The sequence below is a fragment of the Syngnathus floridae genome, chromosome 11 (genome assembly GCF_059516105.1).
Source record: "Syngnathus floridae isolate MCC-2025c chromosome 11, RoL_Sflo_1.0, whole genome shotgun sequence".
NCBI lineage: Eukaryota > Metazoa > Chordata > Actinopteri > Syngnathiformes > Syngnathidae > Syngnathus > Syngnathus floridae.
Genome location: NC_142423.1, coordinates 13,782,378 through 13,803,785, shown reverse-complemented (window position 1 = coordinate 13,803,785; position 21,408 = coordinate 13,782,378). Strand labels below are relative to the sequence as shown.

The following is a 21,408-nucleotide window of genomic DNA, read 5'->3' as shown; positions in this document are numbered from 1 at the left end:
TGCGCCCCCTGCTGGTTACTTGGGCGCTTTGCAGAAACTGTTCGACATTGGACTGGCCCCTTGCGGTCACTTTTTAAAACCTGGATGTACAGGTATATCTAATAATAATAATAAATGTGTGTGTGTGTGTGTGTAGGCCAAGTATGGGCAAGTGGCATGTGCTGCTGGTGGTTCCAATCCATCTGTGCTGACTTTTCATCATCCTAATCTTCCAGGGTAAAAAAAAACACACACACACACAACAGTCTTTGTACCACTTTAAAATGTTGATTTTTTTTTCTTCTTTCGTGACAGCTGCACATTTTCGGTGCACTGGTCCGTGGATGTGTCCAAGGAAGGCGAGGTCACCCCAAAGGTGGACCTGTTGCCAAAGATCCCAGACAAAGGTGAGATGCTCCTTTCACACACTTGTGACAAGTAGCAAGTTGATGAAGAAGTTGATTGATTCATCAATATTTGTCTCCACAGCTTTGCAGCTGTACCCATCTCAGGGCATAGGCAGTGCCGCCGAGGCCTTCCATAGCCTACTGAGGCTGCTGGGGCCTGAAGCTGCTGTGGAAGAGGTCATCAGAGCAGCGGGACTCCTCACCGATGAAATGCATGATGATGGACACGCCATCCATCCGTGACAGCCTCCTGAATAACCAACACAAATCGATGGAATGGGTATCTTATTTGTAAAAGTAGCACTCTATTATATTTTACTTGATATACACACACAACAGTAATGACAATTAAATTAAACATACAGAGTTGAAATGGTTTGTGCGACATCATGGATCCATCTTGGCTTCTTCTGGTGTGTGTGACTAGAGACCAGTCATGCAGACACAAACGAAGAATTTCACCACGACTGTAAGTGACTCACCAACTTTAGTGAGAGAGGTCGTTCCTTGGGGAGGATCAAGAATATCTGCATGTGGAGGCATTTGGAGAAAGACAGTAACCGATTTTTGTTATGTGTTTTGCTTGAAGTAGAAACAACACTGAATGGCGGTGACCTGCTTTATTATTGGTAAGTTTGTCATGACTTCAGCAACAAAAACAAATGTAATCAAAAATGTGAAGCAAATGTAACACAGAGATACCACCTAAGTGGGCTGAGTTCAAACTAAAAGTCTCGTCTTAAGAACAGAAAGGAAGAAAGGAACCATGAGTGTAAAAAAAACAATCAAAAGCAATGTGAGGCAAGAGAGAAACAATCCTTAGCACTGGTCTGATCAGTGTTACACGCCAAGGAAAAAATGTCATCCAAGCAAAATGTCAAATGATCAATTTTCCATTTCAAACGATTCACTTTGAAATAAATAAAGTACAGAGCGAAAATGCAAACGTGACTGTATGAAAGCCCCTGTCACATCGTTAAACGCAGAGGGAGGGTGGCTCTTCACGATTGTCCGTCTTTTTTCGGGCCCTCCTCTGCCTGGCAAGGGCATTGCGCTTCTCGCACTGCAGCTTCCACAAGGCTTTCATGGCCGCGTCGAATTTGGCCTTCAGAGCCACGGGGCAGGAAGGCAACGCGTACAAGTGGTCGCTGGACGTCCTCTTCTGGCTCTTTCGCCCTTCTCCGGCCGCCGTTCGCTACGGAACAATGTAGAAAATGGAGTCAGTTGCTCACGTGACGCTTTGATTGCTCTGTGATATTCCACATGCAGGCCAATACTCACGCAAGCAGGGGAATGGGCCTCGGGCAAGGGTTCTGCTGCCCTTCTGGAAGTAGCTGTGCTCCTTCTTGCTACCGGCGGCTAAAGTGAACACCCAGATATTCAAATGTGCTGCGGTACACGACACACAATGTTTTCCTGAACTTGTGAAAAAGTGTGACATTAAATCTCCAAATCTTGATTCATCAATGATGCACATACCTTTTGAAGATGAGCGGGGAAATTGAAGATTTGCGGCAAGACACCATCTCTGAGCCTGACCGTCTGTCCCGACCGATCAAAGTCTTCATCTCGAAAGTGTTCGCTGCAGAGCAGCGAGCGATCGTTTGCAGTGAAGCCGTTCCTTCTGACGGCGAGTTCCCACTGCCTCCTGCGCTCTTTGCTTTTTGGAAACCTTCGAAATGGGATCAAAAGGTACACAGGCATTTTCATTACGATCTACATGGTCCACCTTTCTTTCTTTTCGTGTAATGACAGAAATATAGGGTGTAATGATTTCCCAAATTGGAGTTATCATCACTAACTTGTGAAAGGTGATCCCACGGGATCTCGTTTGGAGGTTGCGTTCATTGGAGCAGGCGTGGGCAGCACAAAAATCAGGCATTCCACGTGAAGTTGTATTTCTGTAAAAACAAAGCCAGTACACGGAATCTAAATGTAAATATACTTTCCTCAAACTGTTTTTTTTTAAATTATGTACAACTTCAACAAAAGAGTAATTCTTCTCAGCTTTATAATAACTCAAAAGCCTATTAACAAACAATTAAACACAACCACATAAAATGACAATTTCGACAAAGATTAGAATGTCAAAAAACCTTATATATCTCAGGAGAACTTCATGATATTCGAAAACCTGAGCTCAGCCTTTAGTAGCCAGGCAGAAATAACAAACTAATCTGCTATTTAACCAACCAGCTGAATCATAGCTACGGATTTGTAATAAACCAACCCGTTTGTAAATCCGTCAAGAATTAAGCGAGTTACTAGTACTTAAACGAGTAAATCGTCCACCTTAGCCGCTCCAGCAACACAGCACAGCGCAGAGCACCAGCGTCGTCCTCTGTCCTGTCCTAAAATGGCCGAATGGTGACGAACGATACTGTTGACTCCGCCTTGAGCCAGTTCTTGCAGAATCAAGACAGGCAATAAAAAACGACTACAAATTTAAGGAGATATTTATTTTATGATGATAGACCAGTTGGAAAATAAACGAGAGAAAGTTTGATATAATTCGTACCATTTGTTAATCGCTTTACTTGGTGCAGGCATATTTTTGGTCGCATTGTTTGGGGTCTTTGCCGCGGTCTCGGCGGGTCTCCCGAGTTGAAACAACGAAAGTGGAAGTACGACTAAAAATTGAAGAAAATACTGCTTAAAGTCTAGTTAGTGGATATCGTCGGACCCTCGTTCGGGCCACAATGAATCTTGAGCTGCTCGGTAACCAAAGACAATTCTTTCTTGCTTGAAATGATCACGCTTTTGCTAAAAATGGTCAAGTGTTTGTTGTGGTTAGCATCGTGAGCTAGCCGAGCACATTAAATGACCCAAATAAATGATCACGTCCCCCCGATATGCTTACTGAAATAACAGATAAGTATTAAGCTCTAAGTGACTAAAGTGTCGTTTTGAAAGTTTGAATCATGTTGAGAATCTGTAAGTGTGTGTGTGTGCACTGTCCATGCTTATTGCTCCTTTTTTTTTTCTCTCCTAGAATCTTTTGGGCAGAACTATCCTGAGGTAAAGCACAGACGACAGTCTTGGGAAAATGTATGCGGGTGTAACCAGGGCTTGGCTCCCTTGCATTTGACAGGAGGCAGATGGAACGCTGGACTGCATCAGTATGGCCCTCACCTGCACCTTCAACCGCTGGGGGACACTCCTGGCGGTGGGCTGCAACGACGGCCGCATTGTCATCTGGGATTTCCTGACCCGCGGCATCGCCAAGATCATCAGTGCTCACATCCATCCCGTCTGCTCTTTATGGTTAGACGACACATCGGCGGGACAAATAATTTTCGATTTTCCATGAGATGTCTCCTTTAAGTCATTCACTGCCATTGGCGGCTATAGACACCAAAGAACTGTTTTAACTGGACTGGTCTTACTTCCAGTTGGAGTCGAGACGGCCACAAGCTGGTGAGTGCGTCCACGGACAACATTGTGTCGCAATGGGACGTCCTGACGGGCGACTGCGACCAGCGCTTCCGCTTCCCCTCGCCCATCCTCAAGCTCCAGTGCCACCCAAGAGACATGCAAGTCTATCACAAGACAAGTCCTTGTTCTCCCCGTTGCTTCTCGGAGAGCTGCCTGCCGGAAAACGTTTTGAGTCAAACATCCACATTTGTTCCGTAGGGACAAAGTGCTGGTGTGCCCCATGAAGTCGGCGCCAGTGCTGCTCACCCTGTCCGACTCCAAACACGTGGTCCTGCCCGTGGACGACGACTCGGACCTGAACGTGGTGGCGGCCTTCGACCGGCGGGGCGAGTACATCTACACGGGCAACGCCAAAGGAAAGGTCAGCTGGCCGAGACGGCCCGACGCTCGTGTATGTCGGCGAATCCAGCCCGCGCTGATGAGAAAACGCTTGCGCCGTGCAGATTTTGGTGTTGAACACGGACACTCAGGACCTGGTGGCGTCGTTCCGAGTGACCACCGGCACCAGCAACACCACCGCCATCAAATCCATCGAATTTGCACGCAAGGGCAGGTGAGAGGAGGACGCGGCACCTGACAATCAAACGTGTATTCGTTCATGTGAAGCAGCAGCTGCTCATTGACATTGCAATGGAAGAACTCAAGAAGACAGGCGCTTCCAAAAATGCATGTTTGGATGACAGCTGTCTGACTTTGCAGTTGCTTCCTCATCAACACGGCGGACCGCATCATCCGGGTTTACGATGGCAGGGAGATCCTGACCTGCGGCCGCGACGGCGAACCCGAACCCATGCAGAAGCTCCAAGATCTGGTCAACAGGTGGGCCCGGAACCTCCCCGACTTGAGCGTTACTGCGGCGGGGAAGCCTCTTACCGCGTCTCAGCGTCCTTTAGGACTCCGTGGAAGCGCTGCTGCTTCTCCGGGGACGGCGAGTACATCGTCGCCGGCTCGGCTCGCCAGCACGCCCTCTACATCTGGGAGAAGAGCATCGGCAACCTGGTCAAGATCCTGCACGGCACCCGAGGGGAGCTGCTGCTAGATGTGGCTGTAAGGACTCGCCGGCCAGCCGTTTGCGCCGCTGCTCGCTCTTGACGCTCACGCCACTTTCCTCTTCTCCGCAGTGGCATCCCGTGCGCCCCATCATTGCCTCCATCTCAAGCGGCGTGGTGTCCATCTGGGCCCAAAACCAAGTGGTTAGTCCGCCGGCCCGCATGTTCTCCCTTTGGCAGAAAACTTGTGCAATCGCTCGGTCCTTGGTTTGAAAAGAGGAGTTGCACAACATTTGGAAAAACGCCAAACCGCTGCTTCCCACCCGTAGGAGAATTGGAGCGCTTTTGCGCCAGACTTCAAAGAGCTGGATGAGAACGTTGAGTACGAGGAGCGAGAGTCCGAGTTTGACATTGAGGATGAGGACAAGAGCGAACCTGAGCAGACAGGTACAGTTGCCATCATCGCAATACATTTCACTCTCGCTACTTCTAACCGAGGACGCGTGTGGCCCACGTGGCAGGCGCCGACGCGGCTGAGGACGAGGAGGTGGACGTCACAACGGTGGACCCCATCGTGGCGTTTTGCAGCAGGTGAGGAAGATTAATCGCTCCAACATCCTTCGTCAACTGCGCCGCACGGGTCCAAACGCCTTCGATGGCAAAATGAATGGAATGTCAAGTTGTGTAACCTTCATGGCGCCTTGTGTTTGGTGCAGCGACGAGGAGCTGGAGGATTACAAGGCTTTGTTGTACCTTCCCATCGCCCCCGAGGTGGAGGACCCAGAGGAGAACCCCTTCGGGCCCCCGCCGGACTCCACGCCCCAGACGGGCGCCACCGAGGAGGTGGCGCAGGCGGGCGGCGACAAGAAACAGCGGCCGCCGTCATCCGATGGAGCCCCGGCCAAGAAGAAGGCACGCACTACCAACATCGAACTGCAGGGGGTGCCAGTTGATGGTAAGAAAGAAAGAAATTCTACCCGGACCCGTGAACTCCTGCGTAAAATAGATGCCTCCCTTCCCAGGCCCGATCAGCGCGTCGACCATCGCTAATGACAATGAACGCTCAGCGTTGTCCGATTATTCTGCGAACACAGCTGCTTATTTATTCTTCTTGATCCGCCCTGTTTGTTTCTTTTGCAGAAGTGCACCCCCTGCTGGGCGTGAAGGGCGACGGCAAGTCTAAGAAGAAGGCAGCGGGCCGGCCCAAAGGCTCCAAAGGTAAAGACAAAGACTTCCCCTTCAGGCCCAAGCCCTACAGGGGTGGCGAGCGGCCGTCCTTCGCCATGGAGGTCCTGGCCGGCTCGGGCCCAGGAGGCGGCAGTGGAGGAGGAGGAGGGATGAAGGGCAGGGCAGAGGGGGGCCTGGCCACAGGTAAGCGTGCCATTGCCACTGATGCTGGCTGACAGGGGGCACTGTGCTGGTCCTGCTGGTCCTTCTGCTCCACTAAGCTCCGCTGATTGACAGCTCAGCCTGTCTCCTCTGTGCTGCTCCGCCTCCCCCCCGCACCCCCCAAGTCCAAACAACATCAATTGCCAAAGCAGCGCTTCTCAAACCGAGCTCAAAATGACACCACAAAACCAAAATCAGAGGAGTCCGATTCATAATCAGAGTCTTTGGAAAAATGGCTCCCCTGTGAACGAGTCTCGGAGCTCCAAAGTTTGACAAGCCTGCTTGGTGTAAAGCTGCAGTCTGAGACATTGGAGACTTTATTAGAAACACCTACACAATCCCATGATGGTGAGCCAACGTTAACCTTCTGGGCCATGTTGTTTCATTGCATTCTTGTAATGCATGTCCCAAACCGCATTCTCCATCCGCCGAGTCTGGCGGGTCCCATTGGGCCCCTATGCAAGCGCACTGTAACCAAATCAAATCCACACTTTGAAGTGGATTTGCACCAAAGCGCATCTTTGAATGATGTGCTAATCCAGTTGTTCAATTGATGCACAGCTAGAATTTTGGAACGGAAATGTCCAAATGTGCAGGTTTGCATTGGAAGGTGTACCTAATGAAGTGTCCAGTGAACGTAAGTACCCCCATCAACCAAGTGGAAGTGCCTTTTCTCCACGCGTCATGTGTCCAGAGTGCTTTTTGACTACTGTCAAATGCCCCAAACAAAAACACAAGTTGGTGGTAACTGATGATTGACCGCCCGCCCGCCCGCTTGGCCCCTCCTGCTCCCTGCACCCGCTTCGGCCCCGCCCTGCCTCACCTCGCCTGTCTCCTTTGACCTTGTTGGGTGTGCTGCTGCTCACTTCCTGTCCTTTTTTTGTCCTCTTCAGTAGACTAACCCTAACCCTAACCATCGCTTTTTCTTGTACGTCAGCAACCGTTGACACAGTCTCCTGCTACTTACACATTAAGAGCCGATTGTACAGCTAAGGGTAATTTTTCTTAACCAGAATGTACTCAGAAAAAACACACACAGTGGAAACTTTTGCCATAATTTGTCCTTTTTTTTTTTTTAACAGCAATGACCTCCACTGAAACAAATAACAAATATAGAGATTTTCTTACAGATAGTTGAAAACAAGTCATTCCTCTTGAAAAAAATGTTGGCAGAATTTAAGAAACTGTGGCAATTGCTGTTTAGTGTCATGATTGTCACCACCCAAGAACAGATTGAATTTGCAACTTTTGACATGTCAATATGTGGATGATTGTAGCGTTCTCCGCCACTACTGTGAGGAAATATGCTTCTGTTTGAGCGCTGCTTGACAAGCGCTACGTTGCTCCTTTGCAGGGACGCTGGTGACTCAGACGTACAAGCAGCACGACAACGGGGGCATGGACTGAGGCCACGAGACACAAAATCCTGCTGTCACGCACAGACTGTGAGCAAGCACCAAAATGCGCGCTTTCCACGACTTTCAGAAGTGGGAAACTCCCACACCTCGCTCGGGCCCACCAACAGGAGAGAATCATGTCCTCTGTACCGTTTGTCTTGTATAGAATTGTCTCATAGTGTTTGTATGTGAGTGTGGAGGGGGGGGCTTTTTTTATACAAATTAAAAGATTTTGGAATTATCAGAAGTCACATGTTCAGTTTGTTGAACTTGATTACAGTAGATAAGGGCCAATGATCGCTTTCATAGTATGAAGATTCCAAAACAACTACCTTCTTTCCATCGGTGTAAATTTCCAGCAGGACCTTATTTCAAATTGAACACGAACGCACTGTACATCCCTTTCAAGGGATTCTCTAATTTTCAAAGTATGGAAAAGATGTGGGAAATTCACTGTGAAAAGAATTGACAGGTTCTATTCTATTGACAAGAAACATGTATGTGTGCATGGAAATATTATGGACCCTATATACATTTTTTCTAGGGTCCCAAATGAGACCGGTCTTTCAAAATAAAAGCCATATGAGGGCTTATTTTACGCGAGGGCTATAATTACTCGTCGATCATATGATCAACTCGACGTTTCCACTTCGCGATTATGACAGAAAACACGGAAGTTCGTCGGTACCCAAGAGCCTGGCCAATCAGAGGTCAGTAAATGCTGCTCGCGACGGCGTCAGTAACGCCAATTGGCTGGTCAATCAGTCAATCAAAGCTATACGTCAAGTTAATATAGTTCCCCTGTAGGACCAAGTCAAACCGTTTACCAAAATTAAGTCAGTCGTCAGCAAATATCCGTGGTAATATAGTCCTACGTGTTCTCAAACCACTTTCAAATGCATTTTACTGTATAATTTAAGACTTACATAAAAGAAACAATGTATGTTGTTGAGTTTGTGCTCAATCAACCGATACGTCAACGTAATATTAATATATGTGTCTGTACTTTGAAAACGTAAGCGGAAGTTGGTGTGCGCAATGAGGCGCTCGCCGGCAGGTTGTGGCAGAAGTCAGTGTGTCAATGCACTGCTAACTGTCCGACTCCCAACTAGTTGGAGGACTTCGAAGCGGCCGTCTCGCTAGAGTCTAAACTCACCCGGCGGCGCCGAAGGCGATGGAGTTGGACAAGATGGACGAAAACGACTGGCGCTACCACGGCGAGGGCAACAAAAGCCTGGTTGTGTCCCACGTACAGGTGAGTCAGTCGGCTAGCCAAGTTGAGCTAAAGTGCTCGGACCGGCTGCGGCTTCCGGACAGCCGCTTGACACTTTGTCTCACCTTCAGCCGGCCTCAACTCGCCGGGATAGTCGGGTAGAAACCTCCCGGGGATGGTTGTGACTTGAAAGTGCATGGCGGAAGTGTCACCACCGGACCGGGGGGGGATTTGGACCTACGAAGCGCACTTGGGTTAGTTTGCTAGCTTGGCCACAATGCAATGAGAATGCGCGTCCAAACGTCACAAATAACCGTCACGTCCGATGTGTACGTTCAGTGGGGTGGGCGTCAGGTGGGCTCTCATCACGGACTATCCCGAAGGTGCTCCCGGGTCCGGTGGCAGCCGGCCGAGCCGAGCTGAAGCGCGTGGGTTGTTGAGGGACACGCTCGCCCCCCATCCCCTCAAGGCGCCGGACTAGCCCGAGCATGCCGTCGTTGAGCAACAAGTGATGACAGCACACGTTTCAAAACACCACACCTGCTTTGGTTCTTCCATTTGTTTGTTTGTTTATTTGCGCTGTGACTACACAAGAGACATATTCGAGCTTTTGAAGCCTTTGCGCTGCTTCAATGAGGGGGAAAAAACATCCTCTGATTTTGACTTCTTGGACTGTGTCAATTACCGTATTTTCCGGACTAGAAGTCGCACCGAGGTACAAGTCGCATCAGTTATAAAATGCACAATAAAGGGGAAAAAGACATACATAAGTCGCACCTGAGTATAAGTCACATTTTGGGGAGAAATTTATTTGACAAAATCCAACACCCAAAACAAACATTAATAGGCAACAGGCTGAGCGGTACGGTATGCTAACGTTACATAAACACATAAAAGAGGAACTGACAACGTGCCTGACGTAACATATTAAGAATTATTCAAATAACTATAACAAATAGGTTTATCGACCAATCTGTGTCACTCCAAATCATTAAATCCATCGAAATCTTTGTCCTCTGTGTCACTTATTAACAACTCCGCTGACTCCTGAAGTGAATGCGGCGCTGACGTTAGACTCGTCGTCAGTTGCGGTTCCAATTATTCCACAGGCCTAGAGCAGTTATTGAGTCATTGTCCTTGATGTTATCATTTGAAAAAAAAACAAAAAGACTTGTAGCATTTTAGGCATTCCATTTTTTTTTTTTTTACCAGTCTGTTTGTCACACGGTAGTTGTCATTGACTTGCTAATCGATGACTTTGCACCTAGTTTTGCACCTCTGATAGACGAAGACATCTCAACAACTGCCACCCAGCGCTCTTTTTATGATGTCATCAATTGAACAGTGCCGTCAAATCTGCATATTTTGAATCCTACTGTGCTTCCTCGCAGCTGTCCAAAGTTCTTCGCCTGCTCAAATATCCCACCGAGGACTCTGAAAACCCGCCACAGGTAAAGCAATGTTTCTTTTTGGTGCTTTTGTTTTCCCCTGCTTGCCGTGACATGACGCTTTTTTGTGTAATTGTTTTTGAAAGCGCCTCAACTTCTCACACACCCAATCATTGGTGCGTTCAACCGGTTTGCGCATTACTTGTCCTCACCGAGGTGATGGAAACCGAAATAATCTGTTTAGAAGAGTCAAGCGCCTTTGAAGGAACCCTCGGACGCTTGAAGACGAGCGTCCTCAAAAGTCATCTCGATCTGAGTTGTACTTGATACGCGATAGTTTGACAAGCGTGTGCCACTCGAATGTACGAGCGTGTGTGTTGTGTGTGCCTTCCAGACGGCGGAGCAGGCCTTCAGGCAGATCCAAAACATCGTGGACTTCAGCTCCAACGTGATGAGCTGCCTGCTGGGCGACAAGTTCATCCACAGCGGAGTAAGGCGCCCGCCTGCACGCATGATGAGAATGCCGTGAGCCACTGAGAGAAAATTCACACATTTAGAGTTCGGGATTACATTTCGGCTGAGGGAAGTTTGATTCTGAAGGAAAGGGCTTAACCCACGTAGCGTTAATAGTCTTGAACCTTCCCACGGGGGGGAAAAGTTTTTTTTGCTTCGTCCATCATTGGCAAGGCGGCGTGTCCAAAATGCTCCGATGAAGGAACCGCAGGAAACATTGACGACAACGTCTCTCCGAATATCAACACTGAATGTTGGAAGCCTTCTCGGAGATCCCAAAGAAGTCTTCATGGGGCCTTTTTTTAGCAACTTTTTTTTTTGCTTTAAAAAAAGATCATCGGAAAACAAGAAGTCGCAGTGTTCTCGTTATCGGGTCAGTCAGCTGACGTCTGCCTTGGATAAAATGCAATATTGTTTCTTCTTTGAATGTTGCAAACGCGGTTTGGTGCGTTGGCCCTGAGGCGTCAACAGGGCATAGGCCAAAAAAAAAAAAAAATCCTGTAACTGCCTTCATTATCATTATCACATTCCTTAAAGCTTACGTGTCACGTTAATAAATTCTCCTGTTTTACGTTATATTTATATTATTTATACCCTATTATACTACACGTTAATATATTATTTGATGTTCTAATGACAACATACAGGACTGTCTCAGAAAATTAGAATATTCTGATAAATGCAATTAAAAAAACAAGAATGTTATACATTCTGGATTCATTACAAATCAACTGAAATATTGCAAGCCTTTTATTATTTTAATATTGCTGATTATGGCTTACAGTTTAAGACAACTCAAAAATCCTATGTCAGAAAAATGACACCAAAAATGAAGATTTTCTGTTGTGCTCGTAGGAAGTGGTCAAGCTGCCGCTGGAGTTTGTGCGGCAGCTCTCCATCAAAGTTCAACATCAACGACCTGGTAAGACACCAACGAGCACGTTGGCCAACAAAAAAACAAGCCGCTCACTGACACGTGTGTGTGTGTGTGTGTGTGTGTGTGTGTGTGTGTGTGTGTGTTAGCATGGCGCCGCGACAAAGTGATGGACATCTACAGTGGCTGCGCGCTGTGCTTGCCCAACCTGACGTGGCCCGGCCTCCTGCAGCACGCGCACATGCCGCCGCTCTGCGTGGAAATCAAGGTAAGCGCTCGCGCACCTCACCTTTGTTTGGTGGCTCACAAACGCCACAAAGACGAATCCGAATAACCCGTTTCTGTGTGCGCGCCTCAGCCCAAGTGCGGCTTCCTGCCGTCCGCCAAGCACATCAGCCGAGACGTCAAGAACAAAGTGTGTCGCTTCTGCATGCACCAACACTACAAGGTGGGCTCGGGCGCAGCAGCAACGCCACCGCCAAGGCCGCTCGTAACGTGCTTTGGCGTTGACAGGTGGCCAGCGGGCGCTGGAAGAGACGCAGCCTCTACTGCCCGCTCGACTTGTTCTCGGGGTGAGTGGGGCGCCATCGAATGAGCAAGTGCCTTTGGCGGGCCGCTTGACGCCTCGCCCGCCGCTTGTTCCCGCAGGAGCAGAGCCAGGATGCACTTTGCTGTCCGCCAGCTCATCGAGGAACCTCAGAACAACTTCAAAATCTTCAAGGTGCGCTTTTGAGAGAATTTGGTTCATTCAGTACCCGTAGGACAGCTAAAAGGAATCAACGGCATTGCCAGGCAACGGGTTGCAAAGTCGCTCCTTTTGATTCAGCTGCAAAAGACAGAAACAAACGTGTGTGTCTGTCTGTATTTCTGTGTGTGTTAGGGGGGTCAGTGCATCTACGCCAGCAAAGAGGGCACGGGCGAGGACTCGTCAGACCTCAACTCTCTGCTCTACCACCTGCGGCCTTACTTCCTGTACGCCAACCACATCCACGTGAGCGGCAAAGCCGTCCTCAGCGACTTCATCCAGGTGAGCGCTGGCCCGCCAAGCCCCGCTGGCATTCCGCGTCGCTGAGCTGGCAGAGTTTCACTACGCAGGTGCTGGTCAACGCCCTACTCAGCGGCGGCGGCGGCACGGCAGAGCGACGGCAGGAGGGACGGACTTTCTGCGAGGCCAGTCTTTTCAACAAGGAGCGACAGCGATACGGTGAAAGCACACCCGCCTCTTTTTCCATCCCCGTTTGTCATCTCGACGAAAACGACACTGGCTAAGCGCTGGCAACGTAGCACGTGCTCTTGACGTCTCCACGCGGGGTCTCCTCGTCTTCCGGGCGGACTAAATGCTTTGACGGCATGTCGCGAGACGATTTTCCGAATGGTTTCCGCCAGCCAACACGCTGATGGTGTTGCTGTCGTACGCAGGCTCTCAAGGTTTGCCCAGCGAAAGCGTTCTGTCCCGCATCCTGCGCACGCAAATGCTGGACAACTTGAACATCGAAGGCCTTTACCCGCTCTACCGGCGAGTGGAGCAACACCTGCGGGACTTCCCCAAGGAGAGGTGATTGGCATGCCGTAAAGTGAATGTGAGAGCGGTGTGAGTGTGTCTTTCAATTGTGTGCGAGGGGAAAATGTCAGCGTTGTCTGTAAAAGTGTCAGTGGAGCAAGTGTGCAAGACTGAGGGAAAAAAAGCATTAGCGCTCGAGTCATGCGGGTGAGTGGAAAATGTCAATATTTAAGCGGGAGAGCTTTTAGTTTGAGTCAACAAAAAACAAAAGGAAAAGTAAAACTTGTTGGTCTGCGTGTGGGTCTTTTAGTCATGTGTATGCAAAATAAGAAAACGAAAGAGAACAGTAGCTTGAGTGAAAAAGTCAAGATGGAGTATGAAAGTTTCAGAGATTGTTTCAGGGTTGAGTGCGAGAGTCGTTTGTGAATCAAGAAATTGCATTTATAGCGTCACATATGGGAAAGTTTCCAAAGTATGGGAAAGACGTGGTCCTGACTTGCTTTCCTGTGACCCCGCCCCCCCAGGACCAGCCTCCAGGTGGACGGTCCGTACAACGAGGCCTTCCTGGAGCGTCTCCAGAAGTGTCCCGCGGAGGATGACGGCTCGCTGGACTTTGCTGTGTCCAAGGTGAGACAAAATGTGTTGCCGTGGCGGCAACGCCTGCCCAGCTGGCCCCGCCCACTTCCATCTCACCTTCAGGTGCATCAGTACCGCGTCGCCATGACGGCCAAGGACTGCTCCATCATGGTCGCCCTTGTGCCCAGCGCCACCAATGACCAGGACGACAACGACCAGGACGCGTGAGTGCCCAAATTTGGAGCTCGTTTCAAATTCGCTGTGCTCGCCGTCCTTTCTGGCTCACCGCTTTAACTCTGGCGCAACGGACTTTCAGCTTGTGTGCCGCTCAGCGTCGCCTGCGGGACTTTCTGTCGTCCCGAACGCCCGCCTTCTCCTACTCCGTGTCCATCCTGGACCTCGACCCCAAGCCACTGGACAGCATCCCCCTGCAGCTGAGTCTGGACCACAAGATTGTGCAGTGCTACGCCAGAACACTGGCCGCCTCTGACCGCGACGACCGCACGTTGCACTTCAGGCCCGTGTGAGTGGGCACCGCCGTTTCCCGGGATTCCTCTGGTGTAAGTTTTGACTCCCTGAATGGATTCCCAAGGACATCGCCGTGGCAACGCTGCTTTCCTGGATAGTGCCAAGACAGCCTTGGAGGCTAGTCGTGATGTCATTTGCTGAATGTATTGCCAAGCCACTGAGGACCTGAGCTCATGTGACCGCGCGTGTGGCCCCTTTCAAACGATCCTTATGTTTCTGAGCCCAAGATTGGGAACGACGCTGTCATGAGCAGCTTTGACGCACAAGGTCGTAGTCGGAACATTGCGCTCCTGAGATCGCTACGTTGAAGTTCATATCCGGCACGGCATCAAAAGCGAACACACAAGACGTCCGTTTCTGCTCACACAAAAAGCGCCACACTGGGATGATATGTTGACTTTTACATGCAGCGTGGAAAGGGATACATACGTGTGATGTCACTTCCTGTGAGTGTCCTGTCGGCATCTTTGCTTGTGGTGCCATCTGCGCGTGGGTATTTTCCAACGTGATCTACTCCGGACTGTCAGGAGGAGTTTTGGGTCCATTGTGGGAGGGGCTGGGCCACCCTACAGTATGCATGAATGGATCACAGAAAAAGAAAAGACCCCAAATAAAGTGTAAGGATCATGGTTTTAAAAAAAGAAAAAGGAAAAAAAAAGGTTTATAGACTTGGGAGGAATTTTTAAAATGGTGGCGTGCGTGCAAACATTTGGTGGGGGTACAAAACTATTTGTGAAAAGAAAGACTGCTTGTCTGCCATTTTGTATGTAAATTATTTATTTTTGTAGATTTTGACCAATGAGCTCTGCTGTCACATTCACAATTTAGACTGGAGCAAAGTAAAACACTTTGAAACACAGGTCTGTTATCCTTTTTAGTTGTTTTTGTCATTTCGTCCATCTGATTCGCACCCTTTGACATCTCTTGTTCTGTGTCAATCAAAGTCGCCTCCAACATCACCAAACTGCTCTTGACCTTTAACACACTTGACTTTTATGGTTGTGTGACTCCCTCTAGTCGGGTACATGCGCGCACACTCCCACGTTTACACTGCGCTGGCGATGTGCGTGCGGGATCCGGAGTTGGATCCTTCCGGAGATTAAGTCGAAACGCCCCCGAGCCATTTCCTGTCTTCACAATAAAGGTAGGTAAATTATCAAAAAACGAACCTTGTGAGACAATGTTTGTGTCTGTATTTTGTCTTGATTTTTAGTGGGTTGAGTTTCAGCACTTTATTTTATTTGGTACAAAATACCTAAGAAACTACCCATTTTTCCCAAGCACAATTCACCAAGCCTCAAACAGATCAGGATTCTAATGAAGAAAACAAGGAATTGTGTTTTATTTTGAAAGCGCTGGCCGGAAGCTGCGTGCGTGCGTACATGCCTGCAATTACCTCAGTGTTTGTGCGCTGATGTGCGCGTCGCCACGTCGGCAGAAGTGCAGAAGAAGACGCGAACAAGAGGCGAAGAAGACCAAGACGACGACGAGGATCGCCGGTGCGTGCGTGGCGCTGCCCGCGAAGCAAAGCCAACCTGCGAAGAGACAAGACGCCTGCACGAGCAGCAGGGTAAAGAAGGCCGGTCGCGGCGAGCCTTCTCCACCTTGGAGCTGCTCACTCGTCCCGGAGGCTCCGAGTCGTCACAGGCTGACAGACGAGCAGCGTCAAGTTGCTCCTGCGCCATCCAGGTGGCACAATGGTCAAGGTAACGTCACGCAAACTCCTCACAATTATGTCATACTCAGCTACCTCTATGCTTTTCGTGCCTTGTCCAGGTTTAGTTCTTCCAAGATCTTCAGCACCTTTCGCCCCCACTCTCTTCCATTTAGTTTTTCAACTATGTGAAAAAATCTTTTAATGTGGGGCGTATAACTCACAAATATAGTGCACGTTTACGCAACATGCTTTCCCCCCTCAAGGCCTTCATTTTTTTTCTTTAGCTGTCTAACTTTTAAATTTTAACCCTTTGAGTGTCCTGTCGAGTTATTGCTCTCTCTCTCTCTCCCCCCCCCCCCTCCCTTGATGATTTCAAGCATGCCCAAAAGTCATCTTGTGTTCCGTATTTTCTGCAGAATGTGAATAACGTCAATGTGGAGCCTCAGCCGGGCATGACCCTGGCCTCCGATCAAACGGAGCTCGCCTGCACTGGGACTGCTGAGGGTAAGCCGGCGCCAGAGTACCCCCCCCCCCCCCCCCCCCATCCATTGGTTGATTGGCTTTGTGTCCCGGCAGACTCGTGCAAGGAGCACGCGACGGCGCAGCCTGGCATAATGTGGCGGGTGACGGGGGGCCTCTTCAGCGTCACCAAGGGCGTGGTGGGCGCAGCTGTGGGCGGTGTGGCCTGGGTGGGCGGCAAGAGCCTGGAGATCACCAAGTCAGCCGTCGGCGCTGTGCCGGCCGCCGGCGTGGGCCTGGTGAAGGGCGGTGTGTCGGCCGTGGCGGGTGGTGTGTCCTCGGTGGGCGCCACTGTGGCCAACAAGGTGCCCTTCACCGCCAAGAGAAAGGACAAGGCGGAGTGAGGCTGACACATGAGAACTTTGGCAGAGGCTGCGCGTGCCGTCTCGTCCTTTTGAAGCCTCCAATGCCCCCCCCCACACACACACATACACACACACAACAATGAGCATCATCAACTTGAGTCCAGGTGTTTGGCACAGAATGGAACCCGCGCCACACACGGGCGACCTGTGCCCAGCAATCTTGAGCGAGTGCAATCCGGACTGGTCCTGAGCAATCCAATATTTTGCAATTTTTGTTTTGTCGTTTTCAGCACTCGTGCTCAATTTCACGCTGAGGAAGAGCCTTGTGTTCCAAGTTCCAGCAAGGAGTATTTCCCCCCCCCCCAACTGGACAGGAGAGAAAGTGCCACACAAGGCAGGAGCTCACAATAAAAAGCCTATTTAGGGAGGGAACAAGTCATGCTTTGGAAAGGTGGATTTTTCTCAAATTTGTAATTTATGCCGATGTTTCAAGACAAAAATACCACAAGTCATTTTTTGGGAGAAAAATGCATTGATAATTGATTTTGTAGCCTTCCCAGAAAGAAAGACCAAGTAGAAGCAGACCTTACTCTCATTCCGTCGCGACATTTCTTGTCGTGTATTTTCTTTTGCGGGCCTTATAGTACTCCTTTGTATACGTTTGTGTTGTGTGTTTAAAGCGATCGATATGAAGCCGAACACTCGCACGGAATAGACTATTTCCAACAGATGTTTTTTGCTGTTGAAATGCTTTTTTCTGCATTAAATCGGAAAAGAAAGAAGTGCCTGCTCGGTCAGTACCAAGCCGACGTGTAAGTTCAACTTGACTGACTGCTGTCTGTGGATGTTTTCTACAACATTTCAAAGTGCCAGCGCATCTCTGCCAGTGAGATGGAGTCGCCGACGATGGGAGTTTGTCACTTGGATGTGTCTTTTTGATATAGCAATAAAGTAGTTTGAAAATGGAAATAGAGCAAGCATCTCATTCATTGCATTTGATACCTTATTAGTCTTGGTGAAGCCAGATACATGCATGTTTTGGGGAGGAAGCGGGAGAACATGCCAACTGCACAAAAGGCTGAACCTGTGACTCCAAGCCAGAAATGTGGGGCAGCTCATGTACCACGTTCCATCTTCTCTTATCCAACTTGCTTCCATCCCAAAGAACTTCATTGCAAAGCGGATGTGTCTTTTAAATTTGTGTATTTCATATTAAACGTCATTTTGGTGAATGGCCAGAAACGATTTTTTCACTTGATTTTGTTCCGTCAGTCCGTCCATCTATCCATCCAAAAACAATTGAATGACTGTCTTTGAATATGATAATCTTTAAAACCAATTTTTTATTTTGTTCTTGAATGCACACCGTAGATATGGGTGCTCGGTTGGCGCATGCGCGGTATGGCTGGTTTGGCAGCGCGCATGGGCAGTAGTTCACAACAACGCGGAGTGATTGAAAACTACATTAGCATTGTTTGCTTTCAATCAATCCGACCAAAAAAGTCAATCGATTAACGGCGTTCAACGAACCACGTCAAAGTCTGAGTTTGAAATGAGCTACGCCGATTGCTGCGAAAGCCTTTGCCCGCTTGAGTAATGTGAGTTTCATTTATTATTTGCTTGTTTGCCCAACTTAAAGACGATTGAGAAGATGTGATCTGTCGTGCATGTCTCCAGAGTTTGGTTTCGTACGCAAATTATGTAATTACTTCCCATGGCTGTGTCGCTTTCGATTCGCTTGCTTTCCCTCCCGATTTGTTTCATTTTTGAAGAATTGTACCATATGCTAGCTTCTCAGATTTGAGAGGGAAGTCAAATGATCTTGTTTCGAAACTGCTGCCCAATAATTACTCGGATCTCAAGCAATGACGTCACATATTTTATTAGCTCCACGTTTCCATCCTAATAAAACCAGTACACATTTTTCATTACCACTGTCAAAAAAAGTCATAATTTAATAATATATTCATTGTTTTGGTTGTCCACTGCAGCATATTGAGAAGTGAGAACTAAACCATATTTTGATAGTGTTAATAGTGACTTGATTTATTATTATCCTTTCTGTTTGTGGTCGTATGTGCAGTACTTGATCATATTTAACAATGTTGTTCATTTTATACTTTCTCGGAGCCTTATGACAAGATTTCCAAAAGTTTTGCACTGAAGGCCAAACTCAGGAAGGTCTCGCAAAGATTAAACAATATTACAATATTGAAGCATAAACCAAAGTGTTGTAGACTTGAAGAGAACTTTTTCATTCATGATTTCATTATCAATAAACAAAACTATCAGTCCATCAGGTTTCAAACAAAATCAAGTTAATTTATTTCTAATTCGAAGAAAGAGGGGTGTTTATGAAGCATAGTTTTAGCGTATTATTGTTTTCATTTAAGGTTTAAAGTTACAAGATATGACACCTTTTTTTTCAGTTTAAAATTGTACACTTTTAGACTGTTTTGCTTTGGAGCTTCACAAATTCACAATTAAATCGGTTTATGGATGATTGGCGAAAATGAATGAATATTCCAGTGTTGATTTTGTTCCAGCACGCAATCGAGAGCGGAATCGGAAGTCATGTGGTGGTTCCAGCAGGGCCTCAGCTTCCTGCCGGCCCTCCTGGTGGTGTGGACGGCGGCGGCGTTCATCTTTGCTTACATCATGGCGGTGGTCCTGAGACACGTGGACCCTCTGGTGCCCTACATCAGGTGCAAATGTGGTATTTCGGGACATCAAACGGGTGCTTGACTTTTCTTGTGTGTTTTTAAAATGAAAAAATGTTGCTCTTGTCGTTGTCAGCGACACGGGCGCAATGGCACCTGAGAGGTGCGTGTTTGGCATCATGCTGGATGTGTCGGCCTTTTTAGGTGAGCCGTAAACAAGCGTGCAACACAGCAAGGTGTGCTCGTTTTTGAAACGTCTTCTATTTTATCGTTTCTATTTCACATGTGCGATTTTTCTTTTGTCTGAATGGCATCTGCACGCCACGGTCACGCCGGGTGCAGGCATGGCCACCGTGTACGTGCGCTACAAGCAAGTGGAGGCGCTGACGAGCGGCGCCGACAACGGCTGTGTCTACAGACTGAACCGCTGCGGGCTGCTGCTGGGACTCTTCAGCTCCTTGGGCCTGTGCGTGGTGGCCAACTTCCAGGTGAGGGGCGTCTTCGCTACAGCTTTGCCGTGCTTTCTTGTAGCTCTTCTCGTCTTCAGAGAATCCAGAAAACCTCAATCGTGACCTATGAGTCGAATTGATGCTGCGATGGTCTTTTGTCATCCAAATGAGCGCGAGCGGTGCGTTTACTGAAGTCCGTCCTGTTGACGCCGTTGCAGAAGACGACGCTGTTCTGGGCTCACCTGCTGGGTGCCGTGCTGACGTTGGGCGTGGGCGCTCTCTACATCCTGGCGCAGACACTCCTATCGCAGCGCATGCAGCCTCGCGTGCACGCTCGGAGCCTCTTCCACGTCCGCCTCGCCCTGGCGCTCTGGACCTCCGCTAGCATCCTGGCCAGTATCCTTCCATAGTTAGAGACGCCTCGTCGCATGTCGGATGGATGGATGATGGACAGCCTTGATGAATTAGTATGTTTGGTATCCATTATCGTTTTTGGCCGTTGGCGATGGAATCGAATGCTGGGCCTCTTTGCTGTCGTGGCCTTCCTTAAGCTCCGCCTCTCAGTGTTTGTGTCGTCCGTCGTCATGTACAGCAGCCTGCCTGGAGTGGATATCGCCCGCAAGCTGCACTGGACGCCCGGAGAGACGGTGGGTGGCGTTCCCCTGAGTCTTGGTCTGATTTGCAAACCTAGAGTGTCCGCCCTGAGACTGGAAGGTTGTGGGTTCAAACCCCGGCCGAGTCATACCAAAGACTATAAAAATGGGACCAGATGTGTGTGTGATCATTTTGGCTCACCTGATTTTTTTTTTCTTCAATGTGTCCAGGGTTACACAGCTCACATCATCAGCACGGTGTGCGAGTGGTCGCTGGCGTTGTCCTTCATCAGCTTCTTCCTGACCTTCATACGAGACTTCCAGGTATTCGCAGCCAGTGTTTTCTCACCGCCAGCGTTTTGCTCACGTTTCCGTGAATTCTTCCTTGAAGAAAATCAAACTCCGGGCCGAGGTGCTGATGGAATGCGACCATTTGTACGAGCGGAGCGTCCCCAACAAACCCGACACCTCAGAGTCGTCCCCGCTGTTGCCGGGAGACACGTGACCCTGACAAGTACTAAAAAGTCACACCGACACAACTTTTGCAGGCACTTTTCACTCTTTGCACCATTTCTTAGTCAGTCACGCTGACAGAAACAGAATAATTAGTTTGGTAGCACTTGCAATGATGACCGGGACTCAGCAAATAGCTCAGTTGCGGCTGTTCACTTTTGGACACTGAAAAGAACGCAAATATATGCAAAAATAATCTTTATGCTGTATGGAGAAAAAATAAAATACAACTACTCACTCTTTGAAGGCACGTGGGAAGTTGTTCTGTGATTAATTATGTTTTTAAAGTTTTTTAAAAACTACTCATTTTAAATTCTATTCAATAGAGTTGTTTCATGGTTTCTGTACATATGCTAAACACTCGCACGTGAATTGAATTTTGAAACTTTGTGCAAAAACACAAAATATTACAACTGACATGAACCGAACGTACAGGTTAAGCTCAACCTCAAAAATTCAGATTTAATCATGTCATCAATTATATTGTTTGCAAGATCGTACAAGAGTTGGCATTTTCTGTCAA

General features: G+C 48.5%; 6 protein-coding genes across 14 annotated transcripts in view; 5 read left to right on the top strand and 1 right to left on the bottom strand.

The window, feature by feature from the left end:
• Positions 1–2,080, top strand: part of cenpp (centromere protein P) — a 30,177-nt gene extending 28,097 nt beyond the window's left edge. Inside the window, exons 7-12 of one of the 4 annotated variants that reach the window (XR_015861158.1) lie at positions 137–216; positions 295–386; positions 469–666; positions 752–855; positions 979–1,015; positions 1,656–2,079. Coding sequence is in view for 1 of the 4 variants with exons in the window: in XM_088388623.1 (XP_088244749.1) it covers positions 137–216; positions 295–386; positions 469–629 (333 nt within the window). In the remaining 3 variants the exon portion in view is untranslated. The other 3 variants (XR_015861157.1, XR_015861159.1, XM_088388623.1) reach the window with 3 other exon arrangements.
• Positions 988–2,774, bottom strand: LOC148391281 (THAP domain-containing protein 2-like). Of its 3 annotated transcripts, none has more exons than XM_088388625.1 (5): positions 2,679–2,774; positions 2,189–2,287; positions 1,866–2,058; positions 1,668–1,745; positions 988–1,581 (listed from the first exon to the last, which is right to left on the bottom strand). In XM_088388625.1, the coding sequence occupies exons 2-5, from the start codon at positions 2,266–2,268 to the stop codon at positions 1,363–1,365; spliced, it is 570 nt and encodes a 189-aa protein (XP_088244751.1). In that variant the 5' UTR covers positions 2,269–2,287; positions 2,679–2,774; the 3' UTR covers positions 988–1,362. The 3 variants fall into 3 exon arrangements, with proteins under 3 accessions (XP_088244751.1, XP_088244752.1, XP_088244753.1); XM_088388626.1 differs by having other exon boundaries at positions 2,617–2,723; XM_088388627.1 differs by lacking the exon at positions 2,679–2,774 and adding an exon at positions 2,483–2,517.
• A 39-nt stretch (positions 2,775–2,813) lies between these two features.
• Positions 2,814–7,843, top strand: rbbp5 (retinoblastoma binding protein 5). 2 transcript variants are annotated; one of them, XM_088388616.1, is made up of 14 exons: positions 2,814–3,104; positions 3,379–3,404; positions 3,478–3,650; positions 3,779–3,919; positions 4,020–4,182; positions 4,265–4,374; positions 4,521–4,640; positions 4,715–4,868; positions 4,943–5,014; positions 5,140–5,257; positions 5,332–5,401; positions 5,527–5,765; positions 5,951–6,181; positions 7,554–7,843. In XM_088388616.1, exons 1-14 carry the CDS (start codon positions 3,086–3,088, stop codon positions 7,604–7,606), a joined length of 1,689 nt encoding a protein of 562 aa, XP_088244742.1. In that variant the 5' UTR covers positions 2,814–3,085; the 3' UTR covers positions 7,607–7,843. The 2 variants fall into 2 exon arrangements, with proteins under 2 accessions (XP_088244742.1, XP_088244743.1); XM_088388617.1 differs by having other exon boundaries at positions 2,818–3,104; positions 5,951–6,028.
• A 593-nt stretch (positions 7,844–8,436) lies between these two features.
• Positions 8,437–15,048, top strand: ippk (inositol 1,3,4,5,6-pentakisphosphate 2-kinase). Of its 2 annotated transcripts, none has more exons than XM_088388622.1 (14): positions 8,437–8,851; positions 10,201–10,260; positions 10,592–10,687; positions 11,566–11,632; positions 11,734–11,852; positions 11,943–12,032; positions 12,098–12,156; positions 12,233–12,305; positions 12,465–12,611; positions 12,680–12,788; positions 13,004–13,139; positions 13,610–13,712; positions 13,794–13,885; positions 13,978–15,048. In XM_088388622.1, exons 1-14 carry the CDS (start codon positions 8,771–8,773, stop codon positions 14,186–14,188), a joined length of 1,443 nt encoding a protein of 480 aa, XP_088244748.1. In that variant the 5' UTR covers positions 8,437–8,770; the 3' UTR covers positions 14,189–15,048. The 2 variants fall into 2 exon arrangements, with proteins under 2 accessions (XP_088244748.1, XP_088244747.1); XM_088388621.1 differs by having other exon boundaries at positions 8,438–8,851; positions 13,785–13,885.
• Positions 15,049–15,586: 538 nt separating this feature from the next.
• On the top strand, positions 15,587–17,639 carry LOC148391278 (transmembrane protein 263). 2 transcript variants are annotated; one of them, XR_015861160.1, is made up of 4 exons: positions 15,587–15,895; positions 16,263–16,350; positions 16,423–16,834; positions 16,886–17,639. XR_015861160.1 is itself a non-coding variant. In XM_088388629.1 (3 exons), exons 1-3 carry the CDS (start codon positions 15,887–15,889, stop codon positions 16,707–16,709), a joined length of 384 nt encoding a protein of 127 aa, XP_088244755.1. In that variant the 5' UTR covers positions 15,587–15,886; the 3' UTR covers positions 16,710–17,639. The 2 variants fall into 2 exon arrangements, 1 of the variants encoding a protein (XP_088244755.1); XM_088388629.1 differs by having other exon boundaries at positions 16,423–17,639.
• A 447-nt stretch (positions 17,640–18,086) lies between these two features.
• dram2b (DNA-damage regulated autophagy modulator 2b) lies at positions 18,087–21,159 on the top strand. The gene is made up of 8 exons (XM_088389536.1): positions 18,087–18,268; positions 19,217–19,375; positions 19,467–19,534; positions 19,673–19,818; positions 19,998–20,175; positions 20,344–20,426; positions 20,604–20,696; positions 20,764–21,159. The coding sequence occupies exons 2-8, from the start codon at positions 19,245–19,247 to the stop codon at positions 20,875–20,877; spliced, it is 813 nt and encodes a 270-aa protein (XP_088245662.1). The 5' UTR covers positions 18,087–18,268; positions 19,217–19,244; the 3' UTR covers positions 20,878–21,159.
• Positions 21,160–21,408: the final 249 nt, after the last annotated feature.